The 14,994-nt window shown below is 57.3% G+C and overlaps 2 protein-coding genes across 2 annotated transcripts; one reads left to right on the forward strand and one right to left on the reverse strand.

The window, feature by feature from the left end:
- Positions 1–76: 76 nt before the first annotated feature.
- PTSG_08357 (uncharacterized protein) lies at positions 77–12,012 on the forward strand. Its single transcript, XM_004990550.1, has 22 exons — positions 77–1,137; positions 1,487–1,579; positions 1,764–2,766; positions 3,046–3,212; positions 3,529–3,620; positions 3,859–4,272; positions 4,439–4,497; positions 4,743–5,764; positions 6,136–6,483; positions 6,676–6,781; positions 6,971–7,028; positions 7,157–7,236; positions 7,440–7,522; positions 7,678–7,784; positions 8,038–8,192; positions 8,420–10,258; positions 10,449–10,499; positions 10,639–10,739; positions 10,960–11,041; positions 11,178–11,300; positions 11,459–11,526; positions 11,739–12,012. Exons 1-22 carry the CDS (start codon positions 251–253, stop codon positions 11,788–11,790), a joined length of 6,990 nt encoding a protein of 2,329 aa, XP_004990607.1. The 5' UTR covers positions 77–250; the 3' UTR covers positions 11,791–12,012.
- Positions 12,013–12,062: 50 nt separating this feature from the next.
- On the reverse strand, positions 12,063–14,907 carry PTSG_08358 (uncharacterized protein). The gene is made up of 6 exons (XM_004990551.1): positions 14,689–14,907; positions 14,254–14,447; positions 13,716–14,054; positions 13,321–13,403; positions 13,034–13,134; positions 12,063–12,544 (listed from the first exon to the last, which is right to left on the reverse strand). Exons 1-6 carry the CDS (start codon positions 14,894–14,896, stop codon positions 12,378–12,380), a joined length of 1,092 nt encoding a protein of 363 aa, XP_004990608.1. The 5' UTR covers positions 14,897–14,907; the 3' UTR covers positions 12,063–12,377.
- Positions 14,908–14,994: the final 87 nt, after the last annotated feature.

The raw sequence follows: 14,994 nt of genomic DNA on the forward strand, positions 1-14,994 counted from the left end.
CTTGCGCCGCAAACGTGAGAGGAAAGAAGGAAAGGAAGGAAGGGAAAACGCTCACCTGCACGCTCATTCACCAACACACGCACACTCACAGCAGCGACGACGTGCGTTCATTCACTCTCACACTCACACACACACACATCATCATCATCATCACCACACCGGCCAACCAACCATCCACGGTCTTTGCTCTTCCTCATTTCTCGCATAGGATCACAGCACCGCGCCACGTTTTCGCTGCTGCGTGGCAACAATGAGCCGACGCAGCGACGGCAGTCCCCGCCGTCAACAGCAGCAGCACAGAGAACAGGAGCAGGAGGAAGAACAGGTTTCGCCACAATCGACGTTCCAGCGGCTTCGACAGGCGTTCCGCAGCCCACGCCGAGATGCCAACGGCGGGTCGCCATCTCCATCGCGTCGACAAGGCCGCCGCGGATCCCAAGAGTACCACAGAACCAGGGACCATCGAGCAGCAACAGCCACAGGTGCTAGATCAGCCAAAGCAGCTAAAGCCGCCAAAGCGGGGTCGTCAGGGCGCCAGGAGTCCCTTGTCGACAGGTGCGCGCGCGAGCTGCTGCCGCCGATGGGGCCACTCGTGCCAGTGACAGATGACCTCAGCAAGCCTGCAACCACGGTCGCTGAGAAGAAGCGTACCTTTGTCGACCGCATCGTGCACCCGTCGTCGACATCCGCCAAGGAAGCACACCACGCCTCTGTCGAGCATCTGTCGCAGACCAGGCTGCACTCGCTGTTCCTCGAACTGCTGCGCAGCTGCGGTGAGGAGCCCCTGCACCTCATCCTTCCATATGTGGTGTTTGTCACGGAGCATCGACCAGAGCTTGTGGTGACGTTCTCCCGGGAGGTGGTTGAGTTTCTCAAGGCAGCGTTCCATGGCCTGGTGGACATCACGGATGAGGAGCTCAGGCGCGACTCCGAGGAGAACCTCGTGTCCCTTGTCGATACGGCGCTACCCATGCTCCTGTCGATCAACTCACATGGCCACACGGAGGCTGTCGTCGTCGTCACCCTGCAGAACATGGATGCGCTCATGCTGCGCGGGGAGTGGTTTGTCGTCATCTCCAAGTGCATTCCCAGCCTCTCCCTCCAAACCCTCATCGACATTACCAGGACCATTCTCGAGTGCGTGGCTTTTTGTTTTGTCGAGAGAGTGTATGTGTGTATGTGCGTGCGTGTGTGTGTGCGTGTGTATGTGTGTATGTGTGTATGTGTGTATGTGTATGTGTGTTCGCGCGCGTGCGTGTATGTGTGTGTGCGTGTATGTGTGTATGTGTGTATGTGTGTATGTGTGCGTGCGTGTGTGTGCGTGTGTGTGTGTGCGTGTGTGTGTGTGTGTGTGTGTGCGTGCGTGCGTGCGTGCGTGCGTGCGTGTGTGTGTGTGTGTGTATGTGTGTGCCTTTGCTCGTGAGAATGTGTCAGTTTTGAGCGCGTGCTTCGCTCACCAGCTTGATGCTGTGTGTTATGTATGCAGCTACTGCCACGAGCGTACGGAGGGCATGTGCATGTGTCTGGTGCAGCTGGCGCGTCTCGACTACTGGGACGTCCGCCGTCGCGAGTGCTTCCGGTGAGATGCTGTGCGCGCGTGCGTGTATGCGCGCGTTTGCGATTGCATGTGCGTGATGACCCTCTTCTTGCTGCTGTGCTTGAGCCCAACACCACTGTCGCTGCTTGCCGCCTCGCACAACATATAACCACCACCATCACCACCATTCATCATTTATCGTCATCATGGTTGCCATGCTTGCCAGGGAGGTGCGTGCTGCTGTGCGGAATGTATCGGGGAGCAACAAGCGGCTGATGCACGAGACAATGGCGCTCATGGTGGACGCCCTGCACCTCGAGTACACGCTCCGCTTCGTCTCTCCATCAGCAGCTCGCTTCCACGCCTCGGCAGCCCCTGCATCAGCATCAGCGTCAGCGTCATCGTCGTCGTCGTCAACATCAGCGCTGGCTGCGGCGCTGTCATCGTCCCTGCCGCGGTCGCGTGCGGCAACAGCACGCTCATCACGCACCAGCACGGGGCCGTCAACAGCAGCAGGGACGGCAATGGGAACCACATCACCGGGCTCGTCTTCAGCGTCGTCGTCAACAGCACCAAACAGGACACCGTCGCAGGGCGGGCCAGCGGGCGCTCGCGGTGGCACTGGCGATGACGCGACAGCAGACGCAGCAGCAGTCACGGCCCTGCCCGGAGTCTCTGCTGTTGCCAGTGTGTACGGCGGATCGCTCGGGCTGGCAGAGGACACCACGTGCTACGACCCCTGCACCAGTCTTGACCGCACCGCCACGGACGCATGGTTTGGCGCCGCGAGCGACAACGAAGACGGCGACGCTGGTGACGCCCACGACGGCATGACCCGCGAGCGGAACGGTGGTGGTGCCGGCAGTGGCGGCGATGGCGATGGCGATGGCAGTGACAACGCCGGCTCCGTGCACTGGTGCATGTGTGCGGAGGTGACGGCTGTGCTGCAATCGTTTACACGCGCCCCTGAGCGCGTGCGAGCGCTTTTGCTACAGTGTTTGCTGATGGACCCGGACTTTGATGCCGATGGTGACCACGTGCACGCTCGCAGCAGCAGCAGCAGCACCACCACCACCACCACTGCTGCCACGGCGGGTGGGTACAGCCGTGGTGACGTGGACCGGCGGGGGCGGTGTCGTGGCATGCTGCACCCTGCACAGCTCGACGAGAAGGGCTGGCACGCCCTGCACGCCCTGTACGAGGGAACTAAGGACCACCTCGCCCACCTGGTAAGCATGCTGCTTCGTGCTCTTTGTGTGTGTGTGTGTGTGTTTGTTGTGTGTGTGTGTGTGTGTGTGTGTGTGTGTGTGTGTGTGTGTGTGTGTGTGTGTGTGTGTGTGTGTGTGTGTGTGTTCTTGTAGACCTCGTGTTTGTGCAATGCTCCCCAAACACCTCGTGTTGTGCAATGCTCCCTGTCCTCACCACCACGGTCGCCAAAAATGTGTGCAAACACACCAACGACACCCCCCGCCCCCAAACGTCCGCCACTGCCACTGCTGTGGATCAAGGGGGATGCGATGTACGGGTTTCTGTACTTTGCGCTGGTGCAGGACCTGTATCTTGGCGGCATGGACGACTTTGCAGACTTTCAGGAGCGCAGCAAGGACATCACTTATGCCGTGTGCGTGCCAACACACCCACACTGGCGCGACAACCTCGACGCCTTCCTTCGCTGGTACGGGGAGGGGAGTGGGGGGTTCCAGACACGGAGATACGGAGATATCGAGATGAGGATGCTTGGACTGGTGGGGCGGGGGAAGGGAAGGGAAGGGATGAAACAGGGCGAGCTACGTGATTGCAAGTGAAAGAGGGGGGGGGGGGGAGGGGGCTGAAGTGTAATGTGAAGACCGCACATGTTCCCTTTCCCTTCTCTTGTTGTGTTGTTCTGGCGGTTCCTTTATCTTCTTCCTGGCAATCACGCTTGGCAACCACACGCTCACGAAGAATGCTGTGTGCTCTTTGTGTGTGTGTGTGTGTGCGTGCGGTTCCAGGCCGAAGAAGAAGGCGACCCTGCGGGACAAACTGCGGCTACTGGCGCACCTCTCGTACTCGTTTCCATTCATGCAGACGTACTTTTTCAAAGGTGTGACACGCCGTTACTTCGTGTGTGTGTGGTCTGATGGCTCTGCCGTTCTGATTCACTCTTTTCCTCGGATATTTGCGTGTGTTCCTTTGCTTTGCCGATCTTGCCACCCATCGCTGTCCTTCGCAACCGCCATCATCTCCCTCCCCTCACCCACTGTCATCCCCATCCCACATCACCTAACGCTACCACCACCACCACCCCCCCCATCATGCCATCGCTCGCCCTCGACGTGCAGCTGCGTGCGAGCTGCTTGGCCCGCTGTCGATAGCAAGCCGCCTGGACGACATTCGCGTTGCGCTCGAGTTTTTCACGGTGACGCTGCACCGAGAGGCGCTGCCCACGGTCGGCAGCATCGTGTGCTCCCTGCAGGACGAGTTCCACAGCGAGTACCTCGACATGCTCCGGGAGGCCAAGAAGCCAAAGCCGGGCCTGTCGTTTATGGAGTCCAAGACGGAGACGCTGCGGGCGTACCCGCACTTTCTGCACAAGGTGCAGGCGCTGCTGCCTGCAATGATGGCGTACACGCCCGAGTCGCCCACAGCCAACCCGGCGCACGACGTGCTGGTGGCGGTGATTGACGCCGTGCTCACCACGCTCAAGGAGATCAGCTTCATCTCGGACAAGTCCCCCACCCTCGAGCGCCACACAGGTCAGCCAGTGGCGTGCCAGCGTGTGTGTGTATGTGTGTGTGTGTTGTGTGTGTGTGTGTTGTGTGTGTGTGTGGTGTTTGACCCGATGCGCAAGGAGTGCGTTTGATGTTTGTGGCTCACAAAGCGAGTCACGTGTAAATATCTACTCTTGATGACTGGTTTCAGAGCACAAGCAGCTACCGCCCATCAGCGAGTACCTCCAGCACACGTTGCGCATCATTCAGGTCGGTATGAGCAAGCACACATCTGGCTCCTGAAATGCCACTTGTGTATGTCTGTGTACTCTTGCTTGATTGTGTCTGTTCTGCCCATGTCCTGCCAGATTGCGAATGAGCGCAACGAAGCCTCACGCTCACATGTCTACACACATGCAAAAACAACGACAACCAACTAACAATTACACGACACCACACAACCACCGCACAACCACAACAATTACATGCAACCACGCACGCGTAACTGCCGACAGCCTGCGTTCAAGATTGTGTCGATGCTGTCGTGGACGAAGAAGTTTTGTGTGTATCTGCAGGTGTCTGAGGTGACGAGCGGGAGTGGGCCGGGCGCTCGGGACGCCATTGACATGCACGACATGATGGACCTCGACACCTTCAACGACAGCCTCTTCTGCGTCACCCCGCGCTCCACGCGTGCCATGAGCACCCGTGCATTGTCATCGGCCAGCGTGCACCTCCCCGGCAGCGACCATGGTGGTGACGGTGCCGGGGATGGCGGCGGCGGCATGTCCTCGAGCGGGGCCAGCACCCGCGATGGCCGGAACACGCCGCAGGGCCACGTTGCAGGCAACAGCAACAGCAGCAACACCACCACCAACGCCGGCAGCAGCGTCGATGGCACGGGCGCGAGCGCGAGTGGCACGGCGAGTGCTGTGCAGCGGCATGACAAGAAGACGTCTGCGTTTGGGCGGCAGCTCATCACGACAGTTGCGGCGCTGCAGTCGCTGACGGAGGCTGGCACCCCGGTCCCGCTCAACAAGGGCCGGTCCGCGTCCCCGCGTCTCAAGGATGCCGACAACGACGACGACATGTTTGGCAGCGGAGCCCTTGCCAGCAGCGGCAACAGCGGCACGGGCCTGGGCTTTGGTGGTGGTGGTGGTGGTGGCGGCGGCGGCGGCAGCAGCAGCACGAGCATTGTCATGCCCGGTTGGTCGCCGTCGTCATCGATGCCGCCGTCGCGTGCCGAGCCTGATCTTCTCTCCCCGCTCGACGTACCGTCGCCATCACCGTCGTCATCGTCAACAACGCCAAGCCAGCATGCGCCATATGTCTCTGCGCGGGCCGGCAGCGTGGCGAACGAGGCGCAGGCGCGCGCGTATGCCCGTGCACAGGGGCGGGCAAGTTCGCGAACACGCTCGCGTGCGGGCTCCGTGTCGCAGTTTGGGATGGGAAAGCAGACGCCATATCGCCGGTTCCGCCACAACTCGCGCGTAGAGGCCGCAGCCGTCAAGTCAAACCTCTACATGGCTCCATCAAGGTGCAGTCGTCGTCGTTGTCGTTGTCGTTGTTGTTGTTGTTGTTGTTGTTGTTGTTGTTGTTGTTGTTGTTGTTGTTGTTGTTGTTGTTGTTGTTGTTGTTGTTGTTGTTGTTGTTGTTGTTGTTGTTGTTGTTGTTGACAGTGGCAGTGGTCTTGGTGGCAATGGGTGATGACAGTGAAAGTGAGCATTTTTTTCGTGTCCTCGATGCGCACGCTCCAGCTGCTCCTGTCATGTGCTCCAGCCGCTCGTGCTATGCGATGTGCACATTCTCACCCTCATCCTCCTCACGTTGTTCTGTCTTCCCCGCCTTGCTTTGCTGCTTCTCTTCCCTTGCCTCTCTTCTACCGACCCTTTTCACCACTCCCTGCAGCGGGCTCGGGAATGGCGTGATTGCAGAGCTGCGGGCGAAGATTGAGAAGCTGATCCCAGAGCTTGTCAAAGGCCTGGGCCGCCGGGTGCCCTTTTTCATTCTGCAGTGGATTGTGGCCTCGCTGTACACGCTCATGTCGTGCTGGCGCTTCCAGGACTTTGTGTCCTCTGCAGCCATCAAGAAGAGCATCCCAGCCGTGATCCAGTGCATCTCGCGGCTCGGCTACTCGCGGGACAAGTACTTTCCAGACGTGGCCGTCTCCGCCTGCGAGCCCGTCCTGCACGACCTCTTCCTCTTTCTCGGCTTTATGCTCAACTTCAACGGCCCAAGCAACGAATACACAAAGCGGTGTGTGTGTGTGTATGTGTGTGTGTGTGTGTTTGTGTGCCTGTGTGTGTGTGTGTGTGTGTCTGAGTATGTGTGAGTGCGCGCGTGTGTGTGGGTGCGCGTGATGTGGTCTTGTATCACCCGCTCATGCGTGATAGTACACGCATAAGGCTTAACTGCAACTGCTGTTGTTGCAATTGCTGCTTGCTGCAGGTTGTGTGAGAATGACATCATCGCTGTGCATCCCCATTGGACGACGGCCACAATCATGTCTCTGCTGCACAACTACCCCGACGAAATGTCGGGCTCCATCAGCGAGGTGCAGTACCCTCTATCCATATCTTGCAGGCACACATGTGTCCATCTGTGTGTGTATGCACGTGTGTTTGCGTGCGTGTGCAGGCGACCTTGCTCTCTGTTTCACGGCCCGTGTACTGTGTATCGGTGCCTGTACCCGTTGTAACACGCGTGTGCTCTGCAATGACGCATTGTATTCGGAATGCCGCAGGTATTGCACAAGTTTCCGTATGGACAGGAAAATCCGCGTCGCTGGCTCGTCAAGCTCGGTAAAGAGTACACCACATGCTCGTTAAACGTGCAAATGGTTCCACAGAGACTGCGTTGCCTTGGCTTGCTGTCTGTCACCACCACTGTCTCACCGCTGCCTGTCGGTTGGTGTGCGTCTGCCTGTCAGAGTTGTTGCTTGCTGTCATTGCCATTCCAGGAATCCTGAAGATCCTGGACAAGCACAAGAACATCATCCGACTCTCGCTGGTGCGCGTCTTGTTTGTCTGTCTGTTTGTTTGTTTGTTTGTTTGTTTGTTTGTTTGTTTGTTTGTTTGTGCGTGTGTGTGTGTGTGTGTGTGTGTGTGTGTGTGTGTGTGTGTGTGTGTGTGTGTGTGTGTGTGTGTGTGTGGCTGTGAATAAGCTGTTGTCCCTGTGCTCACTACTTGGCATGTCATCCATGTCGCCTTCAGGTGCTGAATCGCCTGGTGGAGGGCTGCTTTGCGTACCTTCCGCTCAACGACGTGACGGCTTTGTCCTCCGCAGAGGAGCCTGTGTAAGCCCAATCATTCCTCCATTGACCCTTCTACGCGCGGTCTTCGTTTCATGTGTGCACTGCGTATGCATGTTTTGCCCGTGACAAGTTTGCTTCTCTCACAAGCATTGCGAATTGCGCGTGCGCTTGCACTGCATTTGCGTTGGATTTGGCAGGCAAACGACTGGTTACGCAAACGCACTGGCTATGCGTGTGCTCACGCTGTACTTTGTCAAGTTGACCCTCAAGGACCGCAAGAAGTACCGACCAGAGCTTGAGCGAGGTGCGGTTCGGTGTATGTGTGCGTGTGCGTGTGCGTGTACACGTGTGTGTGCGTGTGTGTGTGCGTGTGTGCACAACAACACGTTGCTTGCTTCACGATCCTGGACCCTTGTTTGACCTGTGGCAGTCGCGTGCATGGCCAATGCGTGCGCTGTTGACACGACCGTTCCTTACCGCTTATCTCCTCTGCATTTTGTGTTTTGCTGTTATTCCAACTGTTGTGCCTGCTGGTGCGGTGTGTTCCTTGTGAGCAGCCATTCTCCAGTTCCACCAGGCGGCGAAGAAGAAGGCGACGACGCCGGCGCAGCAGCGCATGCTGGACCAGCGGCGCGGCGTGCTGCTCGACTTGCTCAAGCGCTACGCAAACAGAACCGTAGACAGACACGGCGGCCGCGAGCTCCTGGACATGGTCAGGGTGAATGTGAACTTGCATGTGTTTTGTGTGTCTATGTGTGTGTGTGTGTGTGTGTGTGTGTGTGTGTGTGTGACGCAAGCAACTGGGTGTTGAAGGCAAGGCACGAGTTTATTCGTCATCATCGCAATGGCCTCTCAATCACCCTCGTGTTCATGGTGACGCTTGATTCACATAACACCACGTCCCTTCTCTTACCACCACCACCATCAACATTACGACAGCCGTTCCCGCTTGCGCCCCGGCAGTTTTTCCAGGAGCAGCACGGCACAAAAGTGGCGTTCTTCTGCCGCCGCGGCATGCTCATTGCTGCCCGCGTCAACCCGTCCGCCCTGTGCCTGTTTGAGGTGTTTACGCCTACGCTGAGCGAGTGGTTCACGCTCAACCTGTGGCCGCTGCTGCAGGTCGCGCACGAGGCGAGCGACGCCTCTGAGCCGCCGTTCCTGCGCGCCCCACCCCGCGACGCAACGCCCGTGCCCGCGGACGGCGATGGTGGGGACAGCACCAGCCGTGATGGCGTGGTGGCGCGGTCGCTGTCGTCGGCGAGCAGCAAGACGCGTGCAGCGGCCATTCTCAGGGAAAGCAAGACCCGCAGTGGCAGCATGAGCAGCCTGTTCAGGAACACGTTCAGACGGGCACGCAGCACAGAGGAGCTGGAACGCAAGAAGGCATCATCAACGAAGCAGCAACAGCAGCAGACTGCATGCAGCGGTGATGACGGCTCTGGCGGTACTCGAGGTGCAGTCTCACCTCTAGGCGCAGCACAAGGCAAGCATCAGCATCAGCAGACGAAGGGCAAGCAGCCAGTACCGGCCATTGTCACCACGCCGCCACCAGATGACACTCTCACGTCGCCTTCCGCGACAGCAGCAGGTACCGTCGTCGCCAGCACCAGCACCAGCACCACCACTGCCACCACTCTGGCGGCTCTTGCCACCTCGTCGGTGAGCGCCAGCAACGGGCATGTGGCCGCTGCTGTGACTGCAACGACGACCACCACTACCATCACCGCTGCTACGACCACGGGCACGACCACGACGACAGGAGCAAACACGCCTGCTTCTCCTTCCTCCGCGTCCCCGGGCAAGCCCGGCACCGCCGCCACCACCACCAGCAGCAGCACTGCCACGGCGTACAGTGCGGTGCATGGGAGCGGTGACGGCGAGGGCGGTGGTGCGTCGTGGCACTCGATGGGCCTGATCACCAACGGACCGCTGCCACACGACACGCGCTCTGTGCGGCCGGCAGCGATGCCCAAGGAGCTGCTGCAGTGGGAGGTGGACTGCCTGCGGCAGGCGGCGCTTGAAGGCTACGACGTGTCAGCCATCCTGCCGCACCCGCTGTCAAAGCAGCTGCACGAGTACCTGGACATCCAGCGGCTGGTGGCGTGCGAGTGGTATGAGGAGGAGCAGGGGTCGGACGGCGCGTCCGCCAACAAGGGCAGCAGCGCGAACAGCAGCAGCAACACGACACGGCACAACAGCTTGGTGCCGAGCAGCAGGAACAGCGTGAGCGGCACCAGCAGCGGGGTGTGCAGTCGACACGGAGGCGATGAGGAAGGCGAGCGCAGGGCCACGCCGACGCCAATGATGCTGCCACCCGTCGACGAATCAGCAAACGCTTCCACGGCCACCACCACCACCACCACCACTGACAATACCGCAACCAGCACCAAGAGCAATGGCTTGCGCAGTGGCGACGGCGTGGAGGATGGTGGCGTTGGCGCGGAGGACCCCAACACGAGCGTGGATACGGTTGTTGCTGACGACTCGAAGCAGGTGGCGACGATCGAGCCGTACCCGCAGTCTGAGGTTGGCGAGACGGCGTTTGACTCTGCCATGCTGATGGCGATGCGGGCCATCTTTGGCTTGAGCACGCGCCGCGTCCGCTCGCCGCCGCCGCTGGCAACGGCGTTTGAGCAGCGGGCGTACTTTGAGAACATCCACGACGTGAGCATCCTGTTTCTTCCGCTGGTGGAGGGGAAGCCGGACTTTGACGACATTGTGCTCGACGCGGGCCTCATCACCCCCAGCAGATACTCGGCCTTCCTCAGAGCCCTTGGGGTGCGTTGCTTTGCTTTCGCGTGGAGAGCCGGAGGCACAGATGTTGGGAGAGGGGGGGGGGAGGATACGCAGCATGCGTGTGAAAAAGTGTGTATGTGTGTGTTTGAGTGAATACGTGTGCGTGGACTAACTTACAACCTGTTTTGTTGACTCACTCCTGGTTTGCTTTCGTGCTGCGATTGTTGAGCAGGAGTGTGCGCTCGTGCGCCAGCCCCCTGCTCCAGACCTCATCATCTGGCAGGTGCGTGACGCATTGGCCATGGTTTTGTTTGTTTTCACTTTGTTTGTTTGTTTGTTTGTTTGTTTTGCGTGTTAGTTTGTTGTGTGCCCCTCTTTCTTCACTCATCGTTGCTTGCATTGTACCGTTTTGTTGCATACAGGCGGAGCTTGTGCAGCTGAACTTCCATGTGCACCACCCCCTGGTCATTGAGTCTGGCCCACGCAAGCAGCATCCAATCCTCAAGACGCCCATCTGCATCCTGTATGTTTTTGTGTGTGCGTGCGTGCGCATGTGTGTGTGTGTTTCATGTGTGTGTGTGTTTCATGTGTGTGTGTGTGTGTGTGTATGTGCGTGTGTGTGCGTGCGCGTGTGTGCGTGTGCGCGTATGCATTTGTATTTTCCTGTTTTGCCGGCAACCCTTACGCTTGTGAAACCAGTGTGGCTCACCGTGTTCTTTGTTGTTGTGCTATGTCCTGGTTAGGTACTGCGATGGCGATTGGGAGGGCCTTCCTGACGACGTGACGAGGAACAACGAGCCCATCCCCGTCATGATCATCGTGCAGGTGTGCAGATGTGGTGGAAGAGAGTGGCGTGAAAGTGACTTGTGAAGTGACCACGGTTTGGTGCGTGGCTCGTGGAATTGTGTACACTGGCTCATCTTCTTTTTTTTCCTGGTGCCTGCTTGATTCCTCTGTGCAGCCGCTGAGCGTGGATGCGTATCGCGTGTGGGTTGAGGAGACGGATCGCAGGATCCAGGCCACCCTCACCCCGCAGAAGCCGACCATGGTCCGCAACAGCGGTGTCGCAAACTACATTCGCAAGGTTGGCTGTGCGTGTGCGTGTGTGCGTGTGCGTGTGTGTGCACGCGCGTGTGTGCATGTGCGTGGAGCGAGGAATATTGGGCCAACGATTGAAACGATTCCCATGTTTACTCATTTCACAACGTTTCGAACCTGCGTTGGCGGGATATTGCATGACAGCTCGTGCTGAAGTACAGCTTGGCGTACAACGCTCAAGTCGCAGGCCGAGACGGCATGTGGGAACAGAGGTACGTATTGTGTGTGTGTGTGTGTGCGTGTTGTGTTGTGTTGGTGCGCGTGGGTGTTGTGTTTGTATTGTGTTGTGTGTGTGTGTGTCTTTTTTTCGCGGATTGAGCGAATACGGTGATGTGCATGGCAGAAGAGTGACGTATCTTTTGGTGATTGGCGTCGAATACTCATGTTCTGTGTGTGTGTGTGTATGCGCGCGTCTGGTTGACAGGTGGGCGGCGCTGCAGACTGTGAACTCGAGGATTGCGCCCGCAAAGGAATGAAGATGTGGTGTCATGGTGCGAATGAGGTGCTCGGGAGCGAAGTTGAGGATAGCGTAGTAATTGGCGCGTACTGGCTACTAGTAGTTTGGCAATATGAACTTTGTATTTGTGTGGGTATGCGTATCACAATGGAGCGGAGAAGAGGGTGGACGGTGTTGAGTTGTTGCAAGCAGTCAGGACACGCACGTGTCAACACCGATTAAATTGGGCGTAGCAATCGGAAACCACCCCCCCCCCCAACGAAGCGGGTGGTGGTCGTTACTGGTGATGTTGTTCAGCGACGGTGCCTGTGTATGTATTGTTTTGTTTTGTTTACGATGCTGCACTGAAACGATGGCAAACGAATAACAACGGAGGGCAAACGATGAGCAAGCAGGTGCTTTTGCAGATTGTGCATGTCAACAAAGATGATGAGCAGGCCTCAGTACAACAGCGGCTCGTTGCAATGTAACAATGTGACACCATGATGGTTCCTCTTCGACAATACATAACGCAATGACAGCGGCAGTGTGATGGCCAATGACACGAAAGTGGCAGGATTGTGTGCATTTATTTGTTTCGTTCAGTGCTGCCGCTGACTGACACCCTCAGTTGTGTCTTTGATGGTACGCTGTCCACACAATAGTCCAGAACAGGAAGGAGAGGAGGGATCCCATGATGAGCATTTCAACGCCGTTGTGTCGCGGGTGGTGCTTCTTCGGGGTTGGATTGCTGTCGTCTTTGACGGCTGCCCACGCATCCTCAAACGAACCCGCTATGTGTTTGAGTGTGTGTGCGTGTGTGTGTGTGTGTGTGTGTGTGTGTGGGTGGGTGGGTGAAGTGTATGTGTGTGTGTGTGTGTGTGCGTGTGGGTGGGTGAATGTGGATGTGTGTGTGTGTGTGAAGTGTATGTGTGTGTGAAGTGTATGTGTGTGTGTGTGTGCGTGTGTGTGTGTGTGTGGGTGAAGGTGTGGGGGTGAAGGTGTGTGTGAAGGTGGGTGAAGGTGTGGGTGAAGGTGTATGTGTGTGTGCAGTTATAAACACGTAAGTTACAGCGGATAACGAACATGTTATCGTTAACCAATCAACATGCAGAGTCGTTGCACCATCACGCACACAATAAGCTTCCCAGACACATGGATACGCAAGACAGCACAGCACAGCATAGCACAGCATAGCACAGTACACACACACACACACACACACACACACACGCACACACACACATACATACATACACACAGAGCTGGTCGAATATACTCACCGTCGAGTGTTTGCTCGGGAGGTGAGAACACGAGGGAGTCATCTTCACAACCAGCATCGCGCTTAAAGGCCTCAAACGCCGCCTGCAGCGAATCGAGGTACCTGATGCGGCAACACCCCGTTGTTCAGCATGAGCGAAGCACATCTGTCACTGCCCTCGGCGCTTGTTCACGTGTGCAGGCGCTTGTTCACGTGTGCACACACTTGCATACGCACACACACACACACATGCATACATGCATACACACACACGCGCGCGCAAGCATGCATCATTTGCATGGCAAGCACCTGCGATAGACGAGGTCGACTTGTGTTCTTGTTGGATGGTGAACAGGTGGAACTTTGACCGGCTCGCCAATGGCCACGGAAACCTGGCGAACACACACACACACATGTAGGCAAGGATGTCATGCATGAGCGATGGTGTTCTGCGTGAAACCTTGGCCCTGCAGACACAGGGCATGGTGTACACGACACAAGGACAAAGGTGCACACACAAACAGAGACACACAGGCGCACAATCACACAATCACACACACACAGATACACAGACACAGACACACACACACAAACAGGGATACACAGGCGCACAATCACACAATCACACATGTACATATACACACAACCACACAAACACACATGCCTAAACACAGATACAAGCACGCATAGAGCAAGGGACGCACTGGGACGGTGCGCGGGTAACCGGGAAGGCCAAACTGGCCATATGGGAGGTAGATCACGTTTGCCTTGAGGGCTTTGGTCACAAAGCGTTGCATGGCGTGCGGTGCGCGCACATTGTCGAGGGTGCGCGTCTCGTTAAAGCCGTACGTGGGCAGCAGGTAGATGGGCTTGTTGCTCCTTGCGGCCTGCTCCAGTGCCAGCTTCACAAACCCACGGTGCGACGTGTCGATGGTGATGCTGTTTGAATCCGAGCGAGAGGAAATCATCTCCACTTGTCCGCCGGGCACCAACACCACGGAGTCGTGCTTGCGCAGCGCCGAAATGAACACACCTCGGCTCACCTGCAAGCGGTGATGCGCATGAGCACGAACAGAAAGTCATTTATGCGCATCCATACGCGTGTATGTGTGTTTGTGTGTGTATGTGAGGTTGTGGACGTCTGTCTGTCTGTCTGTCTGTCTGTCTGTCTGTGGATCTCCATAACTCTCGCTCTCTCTCTCTCTCACACAGACACACACACATACACATACACATACACACCTCGTATCCGCCCAGCAGCTGCAGCACGTCGCGAAACAAGGGCACATAGTGCACGATGCTTGACGACAGGACGGCAGGGAGCACATGCGGGAACATGCGCTGCCACTGGCGCGTGCGGGTCATGTACAAACACGCGGCCGGGAAAATGCCGTGGGGATGGTATCCGATTATGAAGCGGGAGTCGGATGGGAGTGCTGCGGGGGGGGAGGGCGGGGCGGGGAGGTAGAGGCATGTGTCAAGTATGGTGAGATTTGAATTGCTAGTGTCACCAACGAACAGACACACACACACAGACACACACAGACACACACACACACACACACGCACACAGACACACACACACACACACACACACAGACACACACACACGCACGCACAAACGCACGCACAAACGCACGCACAAACAAACAAACAACAGCACAAGCACGCACTTACCGTCAAAGTTCTTGTAGATGGCAAGTTGAAAGTACTTTTCGAGCTCAACAACAACCCAGTGGCCGACAATAGACTTGAGCATACGACGACCATTCACGCTCGGGGTGCGCGCAAACGTGGGGACATATGCAGCCCCCATCAGCGCCCACGTGGTGACAACCAAGGTGGGGAAGAACTGGCACAGGAACAGCGACACTGCAAAGAACATGATGATGTACTGCAATTGTGTGTGTGTGTGTGTGTGTGTGTGTGTGTGTGTGTGTGTGTGTGTGTGTGTGTGTGTGTGTGTGTGTGTGTGTGTGTGTG

The sequence above is a fragment of the Salpingoeca rosetta genome (genome assembly GCF_000188695.1).
Source record: "Salpingoeca rosetta unplaced genomic scaffold supercont1.23, whole genome shotgun sequence".
Lineage (NCBI taxonomy): Eukaryota > Choanoflagellata > Craspedida > Salpingoecidae > Salpingoeca > Salpingoeca rosetta.